Here is a 17,926-nt window from a genome sequence, read left to right on the forward strand (position 1 = left end):
GTTTCTGAGAAACGTTTCCATTGTAGCTTCGTGCTACATATGGGTGGATGTTAAATTTTCCTTTCAGAAATACTGCTAGTTGCTTTTTACCAAAGCTCATTTTGGACACAATCAAGCGGAAGGCGGCATCGTATTGGTTCGTCTTTGACAGAAAACAAATTTTAATTCACGCTGGTATTTGTTTCTCTTCTTTAAGTCAGTGGTTTGAAATTGAGGTTACGACAGATACCCATGGCCAGTGCCATAACTTTAAACAAAACAGTGCCAGAATGGTAGCGCTCATGTCTTCCAGCTTTCTTTCTTCGTGTAATGTTCGCGCTTCACAGATAAACGTGATTTCTGCTGACCGGAATGCGCGGAATGGCTAATATTAACCAAATAATAGCCAGCTTTTTTTAGAAGTGGCAACAATGTCGCGTCTGGTCTGTAAAATTCAACAAGGTGCAGCCTGCCGTGTGTGGCAAAATCACGCGAACATAGCCTCTGAGTTGTCGTGAAGGGAGCACAGTGCGCGCTCTCGGAGCCTGTGACACGACACGCCTAATGCCGTTGCCGCATCGCCAACGATAATAAAGAGCGCCTGCAGGATCCTCATTGGGAGTATAGACGGGATTGTTCGTTTTGCAGCAAAGGCGTTAACGCTATGCGAATCACCCTTATGGTTGTGGAAGAAAGTGTGCAGAGATAGAGAGAAAGATATACACAGAGATGTTAGAAATGAAATAAATAGAAGGCAACCCTTGCGGTGCTTCTCGCGAGGTGCCTAGATTAGGTTGTTTTGTTTCTCAACAGGCAGAGCGGCAAGCTGTCGTATATGGCTTTCCGGTTGGCAGGGGTCTCTTTTGGAAGGATCCAGCAGTTTAACCTAAAAACTGAACTCTCTGGCCCGCAAGGCAGAATTCCCACAGTGTGCATAGGCCGGAACATACCTATTGACCCTTTTCTCGGAGCAGTTTGCTCTAGAGAAACGAGATGGCGCTTTTGGCAGCGCGCCGCACGTTGCCTCGATGAAAGCGCAGCTAATACGAAACCATTACCGCTTCTGCCCTGCTAATGTGTGATCAGCTGTCGGGAATGTCACTGGGTGGTCGCTAACGCACTGTGCTCCATTCATGCTGCAAAATGTGGAACGGTATTGTTAAGTTGTTTGGGGGTCGTACGGTTATTGTACGACCCCCAAACAACATAACATGGTGTCAGAAGTTTGACTGACTCTTCGCCCGCAACCAGCAAGCATGGCCAGCGCGTTTATCCAGCCACCACCGCACTTCGAACCGGGTGACGAGCCACCGTCCACATGGGAAGAATGGCGGGAAGCATACACGATATATAAACTGGCTTGTGAATACGACACTAAGCCTAAGTCAGCACGGAAGGCATTGTTGCTTCATGTACTGGGACCGTATGCTCGTCGCATCGCACAGACTTTTCCTGCGGATCCTGCCGCTGACAGCGACGACGCAGACCCAGTGACATACATTCTTGACAAGTTTGACGAGCTGTATTGCCCGTACAAGAACGTCATACAGGCAGCGGACCTGTTCAACTCTATGGTGCATAAGCCAGGTCAGTCAATTGACGATTTTGTAACTGATCTTCGACGACAGGCGCAGAAATGTGACTTTGGCGACAAGTGCGACAGACTCATTGGTGACCGCATAGTGGTTGGCATTCGTGACGGAGCTCTCCGTGAACGTCTCTTACGAGATCGCGACGTTACGCTTGAAAAAAATGTGTCTGCATGCAAGACAGCTGAAATCTTGAAGAGGCATGTACAGGAAATCGCAACAAGCGACCAACAGCCAGAGATTAATGCCGTTCACGAGCATAAAAAAACCCACGAGGCGATCGGATCGCCCGATAAGTGCCAACAGGCCTCAGCAGCCTCATCGCTCGTTTGAAAATTCTAATCGTAAGTGTTCTCGATGCGCAACCTCGCATATCCCTCGACATTGCCCAGCTTATGGCAAAAGTCACAACTGCGGAAAACTTGGCCATTTCGCACATCTGCGCACAGCCACGTCGGCAGCCAGCAGCGTACAGACCACAAGTTGGATTGCTAAACGAGCATCTACAGCAAGACTCACAGGAGGAATTATACTTGGGCTGTTTGACTGCGTGCAGTTTCACTGCCGACACAGCTGAGTGGAGCGAGACTGTCAGTGTGAATGGGCATGAAGTGACATTCAAGCTAGACACCGGGTCAGATGTCAACATAATTCCTGTACAGATGTTCACACAGTGGCCGTGCAGACCAGCAACAAAGCCAACGACAGCAAAAGTCACTACCTACAGTGGGCAACAGCTTCCGATAGACAGCGAATGTGAACTCACTTGTGCAGTAAACAGCAGGGTGTGCCAACTCAGATTTCTGTTGGTGAAGGAGCCACTAAAACCAATACTGGGAGCCACTGCATGTAGAACTTTGGGATTGCTCTCACATGTGAAGACTCTTCATGCAGTATATACTCAGCCAACACACTGCCCCAAGAGCAGTACCAGCAAGTGGTAGATGAATTTCTTGACATCTTTGAAGGCATCGGTCAACTTCCAGGACTGTACAGCATTCACCTGCGTGAAGGTGCCGTTCCAACAGTTTGTGCGCCTCGCAGAATACCATGCGCGCTCGAGGACAAGGTGAAAATGGAGCTCAAACGAATGGAGGAGAATGGCGTGATAGTGCCAGTGACTGAACATAGTGAGTGGGTTCATCGAATTGTGGTGATAACAAAGAAAGACGGGACTGTTCGTTTGTGCCTGGATCCACGCAACCTAAATGCAGCCCTCAAGAGGCACCACTACCCCATACCATGTCCTGAGAAGCTCTTTGCGAGCCTAAGTGGCTCAACAGTGTTCTCTATTCTTCAACGCATTGTACTTTCAAGGCTTGGTACTTTCACAACACCCTGGGGCAGTTACCGCTTTCTCAGGGTACCCTTTTGGCTTGCCACTGCTTCCGAGCTGTTCCAACAGGCCATTGATGAAGTGTTTCAAGGCCAAGTCATAGTCAAGCCATACTTCGACGACATACTGGTCGCCTCAAGGACTTCCGTAGAACACATGGCTCATCTTCGAACAGTGCTGGCTATTGCAAGAAAGAACAACTTGAAGTTCAACAAAGCAGAATTAAAGTTGGGACTTTAAGCCGTCACATATCTGGGATATCGGCTTTCCTCCGAGTGGCTAGCTCCAGACTCCGAAAAAGTGAAGTCCATTGAAGCCATGGCCGTGCCAACCGACAAGTCACATCTACAAAGGTTTTTAGGAATGGTGGCCTATCTGACAAAGTTCATCCCCAACTTTTCAGCAACGACCAGCCCATTGCGTGAGCTACTCAAGGCGGATGTAGCGTGGCACTGGACAAGTTGCCATACTGAGACCCTCAACCTCATCAAACAGAAGCTCTCAACAGCACCAGTATTGCGTTATTTCGACCAGTCTAAGCCCATCACTATTTCAACAGATGCCAGCTCGTATGGCATGGGATCGGTTCTGTTACACGAAGGCAGACTAATTGCATATGCTTCTTCAGCTCTCACAGCGCCCCAGCAGCATTTTGCTCAAATCGAAAAAAAAACTCTTAGCAGTAGTGTTTGCAAGTGAGCGCTTCCACTACTACATTTTTGGCCGATCGGTAACTGTGGAAACAGACCACAAACCCCTAGGTGGACTGCAGACTAAGGATCTAACCAACATGTCACCTAGACTTCAAAGGCTTATACTCCGGCTTCAGTGTTACAGCATTAAACTCGTGTAAGTAAAAGGGTCTGTGGCTGATGCACTGTCAAGGTGCCCAGATCCTGAATCCAAGATAGAAAGTACAGACAGCGACCCAGGTCTAATGGTGTCGACTCTGGTTCAAGCGTCGCCTACAAAACTAAAGCTGATTCCAGAAGCAACAGATCGAGATCCAACCTTACAGCCACTAAGTGAGTACATTCAACATGGATGGCCAGATCGTCTTTGTGATGTCCACCCTGTAGCCATACTTTCACATAAGGAGTGAACTCTACATCACAGAAGGTTTTATATGCTGTGGGCAACGCCTTGTAATTCCAGCAGCCCTCCAAGCGGAGGTTTTAGAGAAACTGCACCAAGCTCATCGCGGCATTGTGGCTTGTAAGGGATTGGCAAGCCAGAGTGTTTATTGGCCTTCACTCAACAAGGACATCGTCAACCTAGTCTCAAGCTGTGACATATGCCAATCCAACCAGAAGTCAAACCCCCAACAACCTTTGCTTGACAGAGACTTGCCAGTAAGACCATGGGAAAAATTGGCCGTTGATTTCTTCCACTGTCAAGGCAGCACGTATATCCTTATAGTTGACTACTTTTAAAAATACGCTGAAGTGCAGCACATGGAAACTACGACAGCATCGTCGGTTATTATGATCCTGAAGACATATTTGCACGCTTTGGAATCCCCAATGCCCTTATTTCAGATCAAGGACCACCATTTGACTCTGAAGCATTCAAATCATTTCTGCATCAATGGGACATTGTTCATGAGCCAACGTCACCCTTTTATCCCAGGTCCAAAGGGCAAGTGGAGAGAAAAATACAGACGGTCAAGACGATGCTGATCAAGTCATGCAGCGATGGCAAGGACCTGTCTTTGGTTCTTCTCAATTACCGTGCCACCCCCACCATTGGAGCAGGCTCCCCTGCAGAGCTGTTAATGGGCAGGAGATTGAGAACTGTCATACCAACATTACCAATAAGCCTGAAACCGCACTACTCCACTGTTGCTCATCAGCAACTTCTTAAACGCATACAGAGTGCGCAGCACAAACATGGAGATAACCGCACTCGTACACTTCCAACTTTGGAAAAGTACCAGCCTGTCGGGTGAGGCACAGAAATACCTGGCAAAAGGCAGTTGTCACTCAAGTTGGTCCCCAACCAAGGCGCTACACTGTGCGAACCACAGATGGAGCAAAATATGTACGTAACTGTGTACACCTAAGGCCAGGTGTTCAAAGGATGAGTGATGCCATCCACTCAGCAGAAGACTACACCCTGGATGAATATGGACCAACGAACGAACCTGTGCCAACTGCAAGTGTTGGTGATGCTACACCTCGCAACCTACCTGCTCAAGTCCGACAAGGTTCGACCTATATGTGACGCGTGCTGGAGACACATACAGCCACCGGCCAGGTACCGGGAATTAACGTTGTTATTGTGTTTGTGCCTCTCATATTAGTTTCTTGAAAACAAAAAAGGGGCGTGTTATGTATAGTTGCTAACGCCCCCTACCCATGTCTTCGTATAATAAAAAGGCTAGGCAAGCCAAGCCTAGCCATTCTTGTTCGATACTCATGGCGGTATGTCACTTGCGGCTCCGTGCCGTCGCATCGTAACCCGGGTCGTACAATAACCGTACGACCCCCAAACAACATAACAGGTAGAGGGAAGACGTGTAGTAAAAATAGTAGACAGCTGGGCGAGTTGGTACGGGTTCATATTATTAACAAACTGCGTGGTGAGACGGGACACGAGGAACGAAGTGAGACAGACGAGCGCAGACTAACAATTGATTTATTGAAAGCTCGTAATTCACCTTAAATTGTGTCCAACCTAGGTAACGCAATGGTGATGTGTAGTGAGGTGACGTGTAGTAGTTGGCTGCAAAAATAATGGCTGGGACCTTAAAGAATAGAATGAATCTGTGTGACCAGGTCCACGGACCTCTGCTACATAAGGACTGCCTGTGTTGCCGGCCCTTTGGGATGCATAGCTTTCCTTGTCGATAATAAAAATTCACAGTTCCGCCAGCGTTGTATTGCTGACCTCCGAAGAAGGACTAGGATCCCGGAACGTCGCCAAGAGTGAGTACCACTCGTTACACAGTGACAAAGGGAGTAGCACCGCTTCCTGGCATAGTAAGTTTCCCGCACTTTATCTGCACACCGCCACCCCAAATCACACACAAACGCCCACTATATCGCAAGATTTCAAGCATAAGAGAATGGTCACAAACTTGAATCAATGCGCCGAAGCATGGGTGACGGCGACTACACCGGTTACACGTGAATGCTCGAAGATGTTACGTCTCAATTTGGCAAAGGGTATGCTATAGGTGCTTCCTACGGGGCAGGCCTTTCATCAGCCCCTTCCGTATACAGCGCCGTGACCTGACACCGACTGTGACGTGCAAACAAAGGAGCTCACTTTGAGGCGACATCGGCCGCCGCCCTCCGTGGAGCGGGTAACGACCCCGAAGACAGGTATCCTGACACTGCAAGCTGTCTGCCACGGAGGTCCCACTAATTGATGTAAGGGGCCAACGTCATGGACTTCCACTGGGAACTGCAACGACTTCAGGTTCCCAAATTGCATCGTGGTTGCCTCGTATCGCGCATCATTGGAGGTGGAGTCGGCGGAACGGAGGGATATCATGGGCGGGACTTTACGAACGGTTCGACGACTATGATTTGCCAAGACACAGTCATCAGATTCCCTTGCCATGAGGTCACCTAGGGAAACGAACTGATTTAAAAGCGGACACCTTTCATGCAGTGAGGGTGTCCTGACGTGTCCTGATGTGTCCTCAGACAAGTAGTGAGCCGAGACATTCGAAGTGCTCCTACATGGAGTGGGCTTCCACATCTGGACCTAGATTTAAATAATGTAAAATAAACCCTTTCCTTTCGCTGATACTCCCGGGCGTACTCATCCCTGTGCCTGGAGGATTCGTGGCCTAAATGCTACTACCCCAAGCCGCAACAAAGCGGAACGGTTCGTGATGGTCCACAGAGTAAGCGAGTGACTAGGCATAATACGTCCGTTCTGCAAGCTATCACAAAGTGCAGAACATCTGCGTTCCAAGCCCTGCGGACAGAAAGAACAAATCTATCGCATCAGAGCACACCCGCGAGTGATTAGGCAGAAAATGAACAATCAGATAGAGACTGCATTAAGGAACATTACTGTGCGAGAAACATGACAAGCCGCGGCTTCAAGGTGTTTGTCGAGTAAAGAAAGAAAAGAAAAACACACTGATCCTGATTCGATTGATAAGCGGAACGGCGGAATACATTTCTGGCCCTCTTTATTACAAGCACTGTATACTCTCATCTCGCTGCTTGGGCAAAGCGTAAAGAGCACCGAAAGCGCTTGCATGTCCTCTGAAGCTGTGACTTAAGCTTCGTCTCGTCCACCCAATCGCCGTCTACCATACCCGTTGAAACAGAGGTTTACTGCACAACACCGGGGCGTCGTTCCCGCCCATTGTAAACACGGGGGCAACGGAGACAGCTGAGGCAAGCAATAGGCTCGTCATCACGAGATCAAATATGGCGGCGGCGCCCACGAGATTGCCATGAAAATGGCCTATATCCTGCGAGAAATTGGAGTAGCGCCCTCTCATCAGTGACCTCACAGCCAGGACTCCACTCACTCCGGTTCGCTCAGCTGCCGCGCGTGCTCGCTCGCTTCTTGCATTCTAGGGTCTAAGGACGCCCTAGCTGTGCTTGATGATGGACGTTTCGGCTGCTTCGTGCTTGTCAAGCTTGAAGTGCAGTGTCGTCTTTTTTCAACAAACACTCCACCCGTGAAATATGGAGGTTTAGATATTGGAAGCTATGTACGTAGACATAAAGCGGTCTACTGCTCCTCCAATGCAGAGGTGTGCCGTGGATGCCGATATATTGCGTTGAAAAGAAATGCGCGCCAAATCAGTGTTTAATAATTTGAACTACATTTCGCTAGAAGCTTAAAATTTCCTCTACTATTCAGTCACGGCAGGCGCCCATTTTACACAGAACTACCTTGCTAGTTGATGTGAACATTTTAAATGCCTATACCGGGCCTCCCACTTAATTTGGACCAAGATCAAAAACAAAAACAATAAGAACAAGAGCTCTAGAGAAATCGTACCGACTGCATAGTAGTGGCAGTCGTGTGTACTTAGTATTTTTTTCATCACGAAGTATTAATTATATTATTTTCTTTTAATTAGGCAACTTTTTAATTATTGCTTGAATCGAAAACAGTGTCAATCACAAAGTTGTAGGGCACCTCAAATAGCCCCCGAATCAATCATTTATTCCGTGCTGAAGTGTGTCTGGTTGCTTTTTCCGAGAAAAAAAAACGAAATCCCGCGAAATACGGGAAATACGAAATAGATGCACGCTCACGCGCCACAACTCAAGCGCCTCCAGGCAACCTTTGAAAGATATACGGCTGCATTCGTTTATCGCCGTATCGTACCAGGCTTCGTCGTGAAGAATGGCTCGAGAGGTTTCGCGACCAAACTAGCATGGTGCGAGAAGCGCCAGTATCTGCGGACGCAAGCATGCTGTGCTTGATCATGAGGCATAGCTTTATCCTTCGCGTATCATGAAACGAAGCTACGAAAGAAATTCAACCAATGTTGAAAAAACAAACAGTGCGTAATATTACTGTCCCAAGTGCGCCGTCGCGGTTTCCTGGCTTCGAAATCCCCCCTCCCCTCCCCCTTACGGCTCCGCTACGCTTATCCATGCGTCAGCGGCATGTTCTCATGACGCCACGACCATCACATAAAGTGAAGCCCTGTATCGAACTGCCGCCTCTAGTAAAGCCATGTATCCGTGGCTATTCGCTTGGGAACGCTTGAGTAGCGGCGCGCGAGCGGGTATCTATTTTGTATTTTGGATGTTTCGCGCGCTTTTGTTTTTTTCTCGGAAAAACCAACGAACCAAAGCTGAGGACGAAACAAATGCTTGATTCGGAGGTTATTTGAGGTGCCCTACAACTAGTTAGGAGGGAAAATCTGTATGAGAACGCAAAGGAGAGTGTCTTGCTAATTGAGGCCCCAGCTGGCTGCATGAGGACAAAGACATACCGGAGCCAATATGCGCCACAGGATAGGGCATGTGTGTGCTGCAATAAACGCCCGGAAAGAACCCGGCACATCGCAATGAAATGTCAAGATATTCACCCAGCGAGATACGCAGGGAGTTCCACCTTGGTTTGGGATTCAAAGAAGATGGAAGGATTAACTCGTCAGCAATCGAGATAATTAAGAGACGACTACAGTATTCGTGAAAAATTCAAGGAAGAGATGGATAGACCCGCAGTCATTTCAAGCGTAGGTAATCGTAAAATATAGTGAGAGCGGTTATAAACACGAAAGTTGGTACCGAGATCAGATAGGCATAAGGCAAGACAGCGATATATGTAGTAAATCCTGATTAAATCAAGGTGGCTAGGTGGCTATTTCTCCCCGCCTCGTTTCAAAGGACGTGCATATAAACATCATCATTGCCATCATCATCACCATCAAACCGTGTCGTAAGTGCCACTGGTTGCGTGCAGCAACTTGTCAAGGTACTAGAAAAACGTTCAAAAACAGCGCGTTCAGAGCAAGCGTTTGCGCCCAATGGGAGACAGTTACTCGAGAGGTCAAGGGTAAAGCTTCGTGAGTGTACGGAAGACATTGCGTATAATGTGCGGGCTATATTAATAAAATTAGTACTTTGGTGTGTGCTGTTCGAATTCAACAAGTTACGGTGGTTCCCGAAAAGGTCAATGGGAAGGATTAAAACGATTGCCGCAAGATAAGGGCTGGAATATTTTGAAGTATTGCGCACTACGTCTTGTGAAGGGTCATGGTGGCTGTGTAAGCTTCACATAGTAAATTTTTAAATGCTTCCAAACCAGTGGTAACTTATTTTGATAATTGTAACCGGGCAATGCAGAATGTCAATACTCCCTACATAACTCTTCCTTATAGATATAAGCGCAAAGAACATGAGGACACAGTAGGTCCTTTCTTGGTTCATTATCTCGTTTCTTCGCAGGGTTCCTCAGGGTATCATTATCATCATCATCATCATCCTTAGAAAGTTTAAGACTGACAGATTGAGCGGAGAACGTGGACACCTGAAAAGAGAACGAACAAACGCGGCGCTTAGTATCACATGTCTTATTATTTTCAAAACAGATGATTTAAATTTATATAATTCACGGGAGAACTAAAAAATGATTTTGATAACATTTTTAGGGAACTGTCTCCTTCTGATTTGTTAGTAAATCAGAGTACTATTTTCCAGTTATTGGCGAAGCGCAGCTGTTCGCGCCATTGTCGGTATACCAAGTGCTGATGATTTCAGCGCGGTCAAATTCCTTGCTACTATGTGCATGCGTCATAAATGGCGTCAGTGAACTAAAACACATGTAGTGCACAACCTTTAGTCAAAGGCCATAGTCGATCGCGGCTGATTCAGTGAGAGTTAAGCATGCGGAAAGAGTTGAGAATGTGTGGTCCGAATTTGCACTATGTATGCCGAACAAGACTATATGACGTCGGTATCCAACTGCGCAGCCGATAAAGGTTAAAAGCAAGCGACACTAAAGTGAGGGGGTGATGCTAGGAATGTTTCGATGTAAACTCAATAGTTAAATGAATTCTGAGATTTTATGAGTCGAAACCACGAGCTGATTATGAGGCACGCCGTAGTTTGAAACTGCGACCACTGGTGTGGTTTACCGTGTGCCCAATGCATTGTACACGTGCGTTTTCTTGTTTTTTTTTGTTGCATCTTGCCGCCATCAAAATACAGCCGCCGTGGCCGGGATTCGATCCCGTTATCTTGATTTAACAGCGCGACGTCATAGGCACAAAGCCACCACGGCAGGTGAAACTAAATAGTACTTAAGACGTGTAGTTTGTGCTTAAAGAGTACACGCATGTTTCCACAGAACCAGTTGCCAGATGTTTCTCTCCCCCTCTAGAAAGATAATTGGATCAGCTAGTCGCGTCCCACAGCGGCAGAGGGAACCTCCAGTCACGGATTCAAGATTCAATGCAATGGTTTCTTCATTGTTTTGTTTTCGCTCGTGACGATAATGTCTAACTATTATGCTTCTTGTGCACATAGATAGAGGTCATTGAACGTAGTTTAAACGCCGTCATATTGTTTGCAGTGAATGCTGAGACCATGATGAAAACAGTTTTTGTATACTTTCAGTTTGTTCATGAAATATTGTTGCCTTCTACAATCATTGAGTTGACCGGCTTGCAAAGATCGAAGGCATATTCAGTATGTCATATTTGGGAATATTTCCCCACACTGTTAGGCTTAATGACGCAATCGTTGCTTCACGTGCAATTTGCGAGTACGGGAACGACCAATCACTTCTGTGGAACCCTTAGTCTGACCATGTGGTAGAGTCACCCCATCATTACGCTAACAGTTCGGTGGCGTCAGTAAAATAAAAGATAAAATAGTCAAAGTCGCCAATTGGCCATGAATCATGTGGTTGAAGAAAAGGCCGAAGACGCAGATGAACGAATGATTTTGAACAAACATGAACATCAGAATTTTGCGGGAACAAAAAAGAAAGAAGAAAATTGAAAGACAACAAGCAACAAGCACTTGATTTTAGCTGCCGAATTCTCTTCGTGCTCGGGCGAGAGCACCAAATCTCCTTGTTGCCTTCAATAGTTTTATCTTGTTCTCAAACACACGTTCTCAAACACGTCCTGAGGCTAGACAATGGGCTATGAGCGACGCCGTAGTGGAGGCTCTGGAATAATGGTGACGTCGTGGGATCTTTTACCGTCCACATAACCACGGTACAATAGAGCAGTTGCATTCCGCCCCTGTCACCATATGGCCGGTAACCGAAACCCGCAATTTGCAATCATTAGCCCAGCGCCATAATCATTGGGCCATCGCGAACGGTGAAATGAGCATTCATTTTCACGCGGCAAGAATAAAAGAACAAATAAAGAAAGCAAGAAAGAAGCCAGCAACAACAAAATACAATGCAAAAAGCATTTGCCCAAACAGTGACAATATGATGCGATTTCACAGCACAGAAAAAGAAACGAAAAAAAAGCAAACTGAAAAATATATTCGCCATAAAACTGCGACTGAATTGACTTGTGAGTGCAATTACTTCTCTCTTGCACGCGGTAACGCGGATGCACGAGATCTTGCTGATCAATCGCTTTGTCAGGCGCACATCGACGCTCTTGGGCTATGACGGCGCAGGAGGAACAGACAAAGGTATTATAGTAACGTTGGAACAGACAACAGACGATATTCGCTTTGTTAAAACCTGTCTGCCTGTAGCGGTGCGGTATTGTGGCGCCATCTCACACGCCACCGGGAATCTAAAAGGGCTCGCCTCTTTCTTTGCGTGGGCAGGGCGAAACAACAGAGACGAAAGGAGAGAAAACACAGACACAGCGCAGACTATCAACTGAGGATATTACCGAAATACAGACGTATGTAGAAGCACTGAAAAACACGCGGTCCCAAGAATTAAAAAGTTGGAACGAAACTCATAAGTCCAAACCTCGCTCGCTGGTGCGCATCGAATTAAACTAACTCTTCTGTCTGCGCGCACCTTTATTTCTATAGCGCTTCATTCTGCGGAAAGAAACGTACGTTCCCCGTGGGATTTGAGCCTAGGTGATTTGGCAAGGGTAAATACAAATAATAGTCGGAAACGGATGTCTCAGTAGAACACCTGCGATTATATTAAGTCTCCTCTGCCAGGCCGCGAGAGAACTTATATTTTTTGTGGAATTGTACTAAGTGTAAACAACGGGTCATTATTTGGTATAGTTAGTGGGTGCCACCAAAATACCTAAGATAGAGTTACTCCACATAGTTCCCTTTAGGGATCGTAATTGTAACCAAACGGACAACGGATACCTCAATGTTGGGACCCAGACTCACCTATAGGTTTCAGACAAATTCAAACCAGTTTTGAAGAAATCGCTTCATTTGGAGCTCTTTGTGGGTTCACGAACTAGTCGCATCAAACAATTGCATACTAGAGGTGCAGAAAAGAAAGAAATATTTTCTGGTTGCTATATTGTGTTAATTGTACTTAAATTTAAATATTATTTGCGCATATTTGTTACATCCCGTAGAACTTAGTGGGCCTCCTGTGTCATCTGGAAGTACGATGTTTCCACATTGAGTACGATCAATTAAAATAAGCTGCCACATGGTTGGGCGACCAAAAAACTAATTATATTGGCTATATATCAATAACACTTTCTACGTAAGACCGCAATCCAATCAGTAATTTAGGTTACACTACAGAAACTGAAATTCACTAAACAATCGCAAACGTATACCAAGAGCTGAAGAGCAGTGACAACTACTGTGGCCTCATTGCGTTAATCCTCACAAAATTGCATTTTGGAGTAATGAATTCCTCAGCTGAGAACGTGGTTTTAGGTGTTTCCTTGGCACACTTTTCTTATCTAGAGGGCATTTGCAAGTGTTGGCTACACGACGAAGCTGGACGCGTTTTCACCGGGAAACCCCTCGTTCAACGTAAGACGGTGGCACTCCGAATACCGCGCACACACGCCCACAGAAACCTGAAGAGTCTGCGCGTGCGCTACATAACAGACGTCGAGCTGAACTCGTCTTGGTTTAATTGTACCTCAAAGTACTTGTTTTAAGCCTGGAACAACATGGTCCCGTTCCATTGCTGTTTCATCACAGCGTATCTACGAGGCCCTGCTTCGCGTTTATGTGCACGAGTGTACTCGCCTTTCAAGTTACTCTTCGCTGCGTAAAGACGCCGCTCCGCTTCGCCCTCCTCGGTGGCCATCGCGCCGCCGCTTTACGCAGCTTCGTTTTGACTTTATCAATCCTAGTTCACTCGCCACACTTCGCTGCGCATCGAAAACGCTCCTCTTCTGCTCGGAAGTGAGCATTGCAATGCCGCTGCGTGTTCCAGCTCGCATCTACGCTCGGTGTATATAATGCCCCGGTCGCCCGGGGCCACCTCGGTTTGAACAAGTTCCTGGACCGACCCATCGTGCAGGACAGCAGCCAGCAGCCACAAATAGGTCGTGTCTAAAACATGGCAGACATTAGGTGTTTTTGTCTCTGTAATCACTTCCGGCAGCATAGCCAGCATACTCAGAGGGCAGCAGCTGCTGGGGAATGGATTTGGACAGTACCCTTCGGGAGGAACAAATTTAAAGCTTTACTGAACTTAGACTACTAACCAATTAACACTACTAGGTAGTACGAGCCCTGACCCTTCGTGCTACACCGTGTAAGACCGCAGTCAGGAACCAGACCTCCCAAAGTGGGGTAAGAAGCAAAGAAAACTTTGCTTTAAGAACCGTGCAGTCGGAAGTGATTTGCAGTGTGCAGGCAGTATTGATTGATATACATTGAGATGATAATTTTATTAAAAGAAAACGATAACTGTAGCTCTCAGAAAAGTGTTGACTCTAAATTTAGATTACGAGTGTGAAAAATATTACGTGATGGCACCACAACGCCTTGCTTTCGAACCAAGCAAATGAATGTATCCTACCCCCAAGTATCGTACCGTTGTGGTGTGAACTAACAGAAATGGACGGATTCTGACATTTTCGCTGATGTATGTGTAAGGTGAAAATATTAAAATGTCAGAAATATTATTTCGCATGTCGCGCAACCACACGATACATACTTACGAAGAGAGTTAGGACATCCTTATTAGTATTATTGTGCCGCCGTGTGATATTATTGTACCGCTATGAAAGTTTTGTTCATTTGTTCATACGGCGGAAAGCTGCAGCTGAGGTATTCCTCTACTTGCGGTAAATGAGTTTGGGAAGTGTTTACACGTGTAGAACTGTACTATAGCTCCAGCTCTGCTGAACGGCCGAGACTGGCGGAAACACAGCAGGCAAAAGCTTTGCCGGTTATCTGTGGCAATGCAAAGAGTCCACCTGTGACAGCGCATGACGGATTGTATATGCACAGCGTGTACACGATTCAAAATGCCAGAATTGACATTGCAGAACGAAGTACTTAAGGCAGTGCAATAGGCGTACATGCACCGCGTTCCAGATGTGCTTACAGGGCAAGCGTGCTCCAGGTTGAACAGAGACGCCGTGAGATGGCACCACCTCCTGACCTGTCGGGTTCCCGTCAGAATCCTCCTGACCTGTCGGGTTCCCGTCAGAATCCGTTCCCTTCAGAATACTGGCACCGACATCCACAGACACCATTAATCTCGTAGTTGGTGCGGCGCATCAAAGGCAACATAATCTGCCAAGCGCTAATGATTGCTCAGTGGGCAGCGCACCGTAGAGGCATAATTTCAATCCCCAGTGGCGATGCTAGGCAATGTTTTTCTTCGCCATAATGACGAAGTTGAGGATGAGAAGGTGGTATCACGTCGACAACATAGTAACACAAAAGACGAGAAGCCCCGTTTTGAGGCTCTTAACTGTCAAAGCTCTAAAAGAAAAAAAAAGAAGAAAGAAATAAAGTCACGAAGTAAGTATGGCGCTGTTTCGTACCGCTGGCTTGCAGGTGCTGACGATGACAAAGAAAACAAAATGCAACATCTCAGTTGGGATTTAATGCACAGCCGTTGCTTAATCAGTGTCTCCGTCTGGAAAGCTTGTCACATTGCCAATATGTTGGTTGGCATATGTACTTGAACATTCGGCGGCCATCCACGCGACAGGTCGCTTCGCGATTAACATCTCGCGGCAGATTGACCACCGATTGTGTGCGCCGGTAATGTCTTGGCCTAGCCTGATAGCGGCTTAAATAATACGCTGCACGGTTGTTTACGACACAGTGTCACTCGTGAGGAGAGGCCCCGAAGAATAAATTTGACGTAAGCACATACCGCTCAGTGCACCGCTTCCAGAACGACTGGGCAGGGTCGTCTGAACGGATGTACGATTATTATTTTTTTCCCCGCGGACAGATTAGAAAAAAGAAAAAGAAAGAATGCCTAGAGAATATAGCCCTGTTGCCTGCTCAGGAGGATTACGCAGGGCTGCCACCTGACAGGTTTTCCCTCACGGTGCCGGCTGTCGGCTCGACCCCAACACCAGTCCGCCATTTAACGGTTTTCTATGTCGCCCTAAAATCAGCACGTAATTTGCATTCCAAGTCCTCTCGCTAGCGTAACCGGTACAGCAATACAATACCGATACAGCTAGCAACTGAAGCGTTGCAAGTGGATTAATTATAACTCCTTAACCTGTTCGCTGTGTGATACTGTCGTGATACTGTCGTGATACTGTCGTGTTATCAATGAGCTTGAGTTGTTCAACGTTTCTGTTTTATTTTTTCTTCTAAGCTTTCTCCCATGAATCCCAGCTCAATTATTTTCCTTCTCTCTTATAAACCTTCATGGCGGCCACCACTTGTTGGCGCTTATCGCGTGACCTATCCGAACACTTCGGAACAGAAGAGCGAAATATAGATCGACAGACATCGTTGGTTGTCATACACCACACATCCATGGGCTACAAAAACAACGCTCAGGGGGTTTTCTTTACAAATTCTAACCGTGTGCTACATTATGCGCGGTGATCATCTTTAAGCCTTCCAGCATTTAAAAAAGATAGCCTGTTGCAGATAACACAATTACAGTCTTTCAGCTGGGTTATGTAGAGAGGCGCGCAATAATTGCTCGAGACATGGTAGCACATATCGAAATAAATGTTTAAATATATACTAATTAGCTGCCTCATCATTACTTTACGGCACATATTGCAATGTATGAATTGTAGCCCGTGAACTTGCAAGGCGTATCCCCTTGGAATGAATTTCTAGAATGACACCAGTTTGGAGATATGCACCATCAAACTCGCCGTAAAAACGCACTGTTGTTCCAATTACCTTTTTAGGAAAGTGCTCCTTTATGCACTGAAGCGCAAAAGTAGCTGGAACGCCCATGTATTTCGCCCCACACATTGGAGAAATAATATCAGGAAGCTGGTGCCATTCTGGGAATTAATTCCAAGTCGATATGCCTTGCAAACTCACCGGCTACAATTCGTAAATTATAGCATTTGCCGTAAAGTGAAGTTGATAAGCGAATGTTTGTAAATACTTGAATATATGTTTTGATTTCTTGTTCTAGTAATGTCCACCTCTTCGAATAATGCGGCTCAAGGACAAGAATCATGCTATCTGCCACAGGCGATTTTTGCAATTCCGTAAAAACTAAAATGATCATCCCGTACGCAAAACCCTTTGATAAATTTCAGTTCTGAAAATAAAGTACTTACTTTACGTATTGTCTATACTTCAGCGTTTTATTTAGTTTGTAGTTTTATTTTTCTTTGAATTTTGCACACAAACACAGGCGAGCTAATACTCCAACCACCTTCCCTCCTCCGGTGTTGGTTCTTTTCTTGGCAAAGGTGGCAACTCTACAATCACTTGAAGAAACTTACTTGTACAGAATATGGCAATCTCCAGACAGGTAATTAAAAAGAATTATCAATACAATTTTAGCGATTCACTTTTGGCCACAAGTGGCAAACAAAATTTCCATACGAAGTAATATCTGCTTAAGATAAACATTAAATAGAACAACTTGAGATATCCGTCGCAAAAATGTGCAAAGAATGCAATGGATTTTAGGTAATATTGTATCAAAGCGCTTGAGGGAGGCTTTTGGGAAACTGTTTATTGGAACTTCAATGCATTTCGTAGCACAATTTAAGGACAGATATCTGAAAGCTGGTGTCAGCCTTTGAATTACGCTAAGGCTGACACCAGTAGTCAAGTCACGTCTGCTAAGCAGACGTGTCTTCACTACTGAAGGCGTTCACTTTCAGAGTTGTAGCACGGACTCATAAGATTTTTCACATGATGATTCCTTCATATAACACCTCTAATTAAATAATGAAAAGATACACGTGAATAACCCTAAATTCGGCGCTAAAGATGTTAAAGTTAGAGTGTAGCTACCTCAAACCCACATTTTGCTTAATAAGTGTATATTTTTAATTAGCTATCTGTACACTGTGACCTTGCGCTGATATAATCAGCGCTTCCTCTGGAAATGCACCAGAAAATGCTGAACAGGGCTATTTGTCATAGGCTAATTAGAACAGAAAATGTACTAAGTAAAATAAATAAATAATTGAACAGATGGTATCTCGGCGCCTCAGAAAAGAGACCACGATTTATTTTTCCGCCAATCG

At 45.9% G+C, this 17,926-nt stretch overlaps 1 protein-coding gene across 1 annotated transcript in view; it reads left to right on the forward strand.

Annotated features, from left to right (window-relative positions):
• LOC119459019 (beta-1,4-mannosyl-glycoprotein 4-beta-N-acetylglucosaminyltransferase) overlaps positions 1-16,934 on the forward strand; it is a 32,292-nt gene extending 15,358 nt beyond the window's left edge. The window contains exon 2 of the mRNA XM_049670979.1: positions 16,855-16,934. Within this exon, the coding sequence (XP_049526936.1) occupies positions 16,855-16,857 (3 nt within the window). The 3' untranslated portion in view covers positions 16,858-16,934. The remainder of the gene's footprint in view (positions 1-16,854) is intronic.
• Positions 16,935-17,926: the final 992 nt, after the last annotated feature.

The sequence above is a fragment of the Dermacentor silvarum genome, chromosome 7 (genome assembly GCF_013339745.2).
Source record: "Dermacentor silvarum isolate Dsil-2018 chromosome 7, BIME_Dsil_1.4, whole genome shotgun sequence".
Taxonomy (NCBI): domain Eukaryota; kingdom Metazoa; phylum Arthropoda; class Arachnida; order Ixodida; family Ixodidae; genus Dermacentor; species Dermacentor silvarum.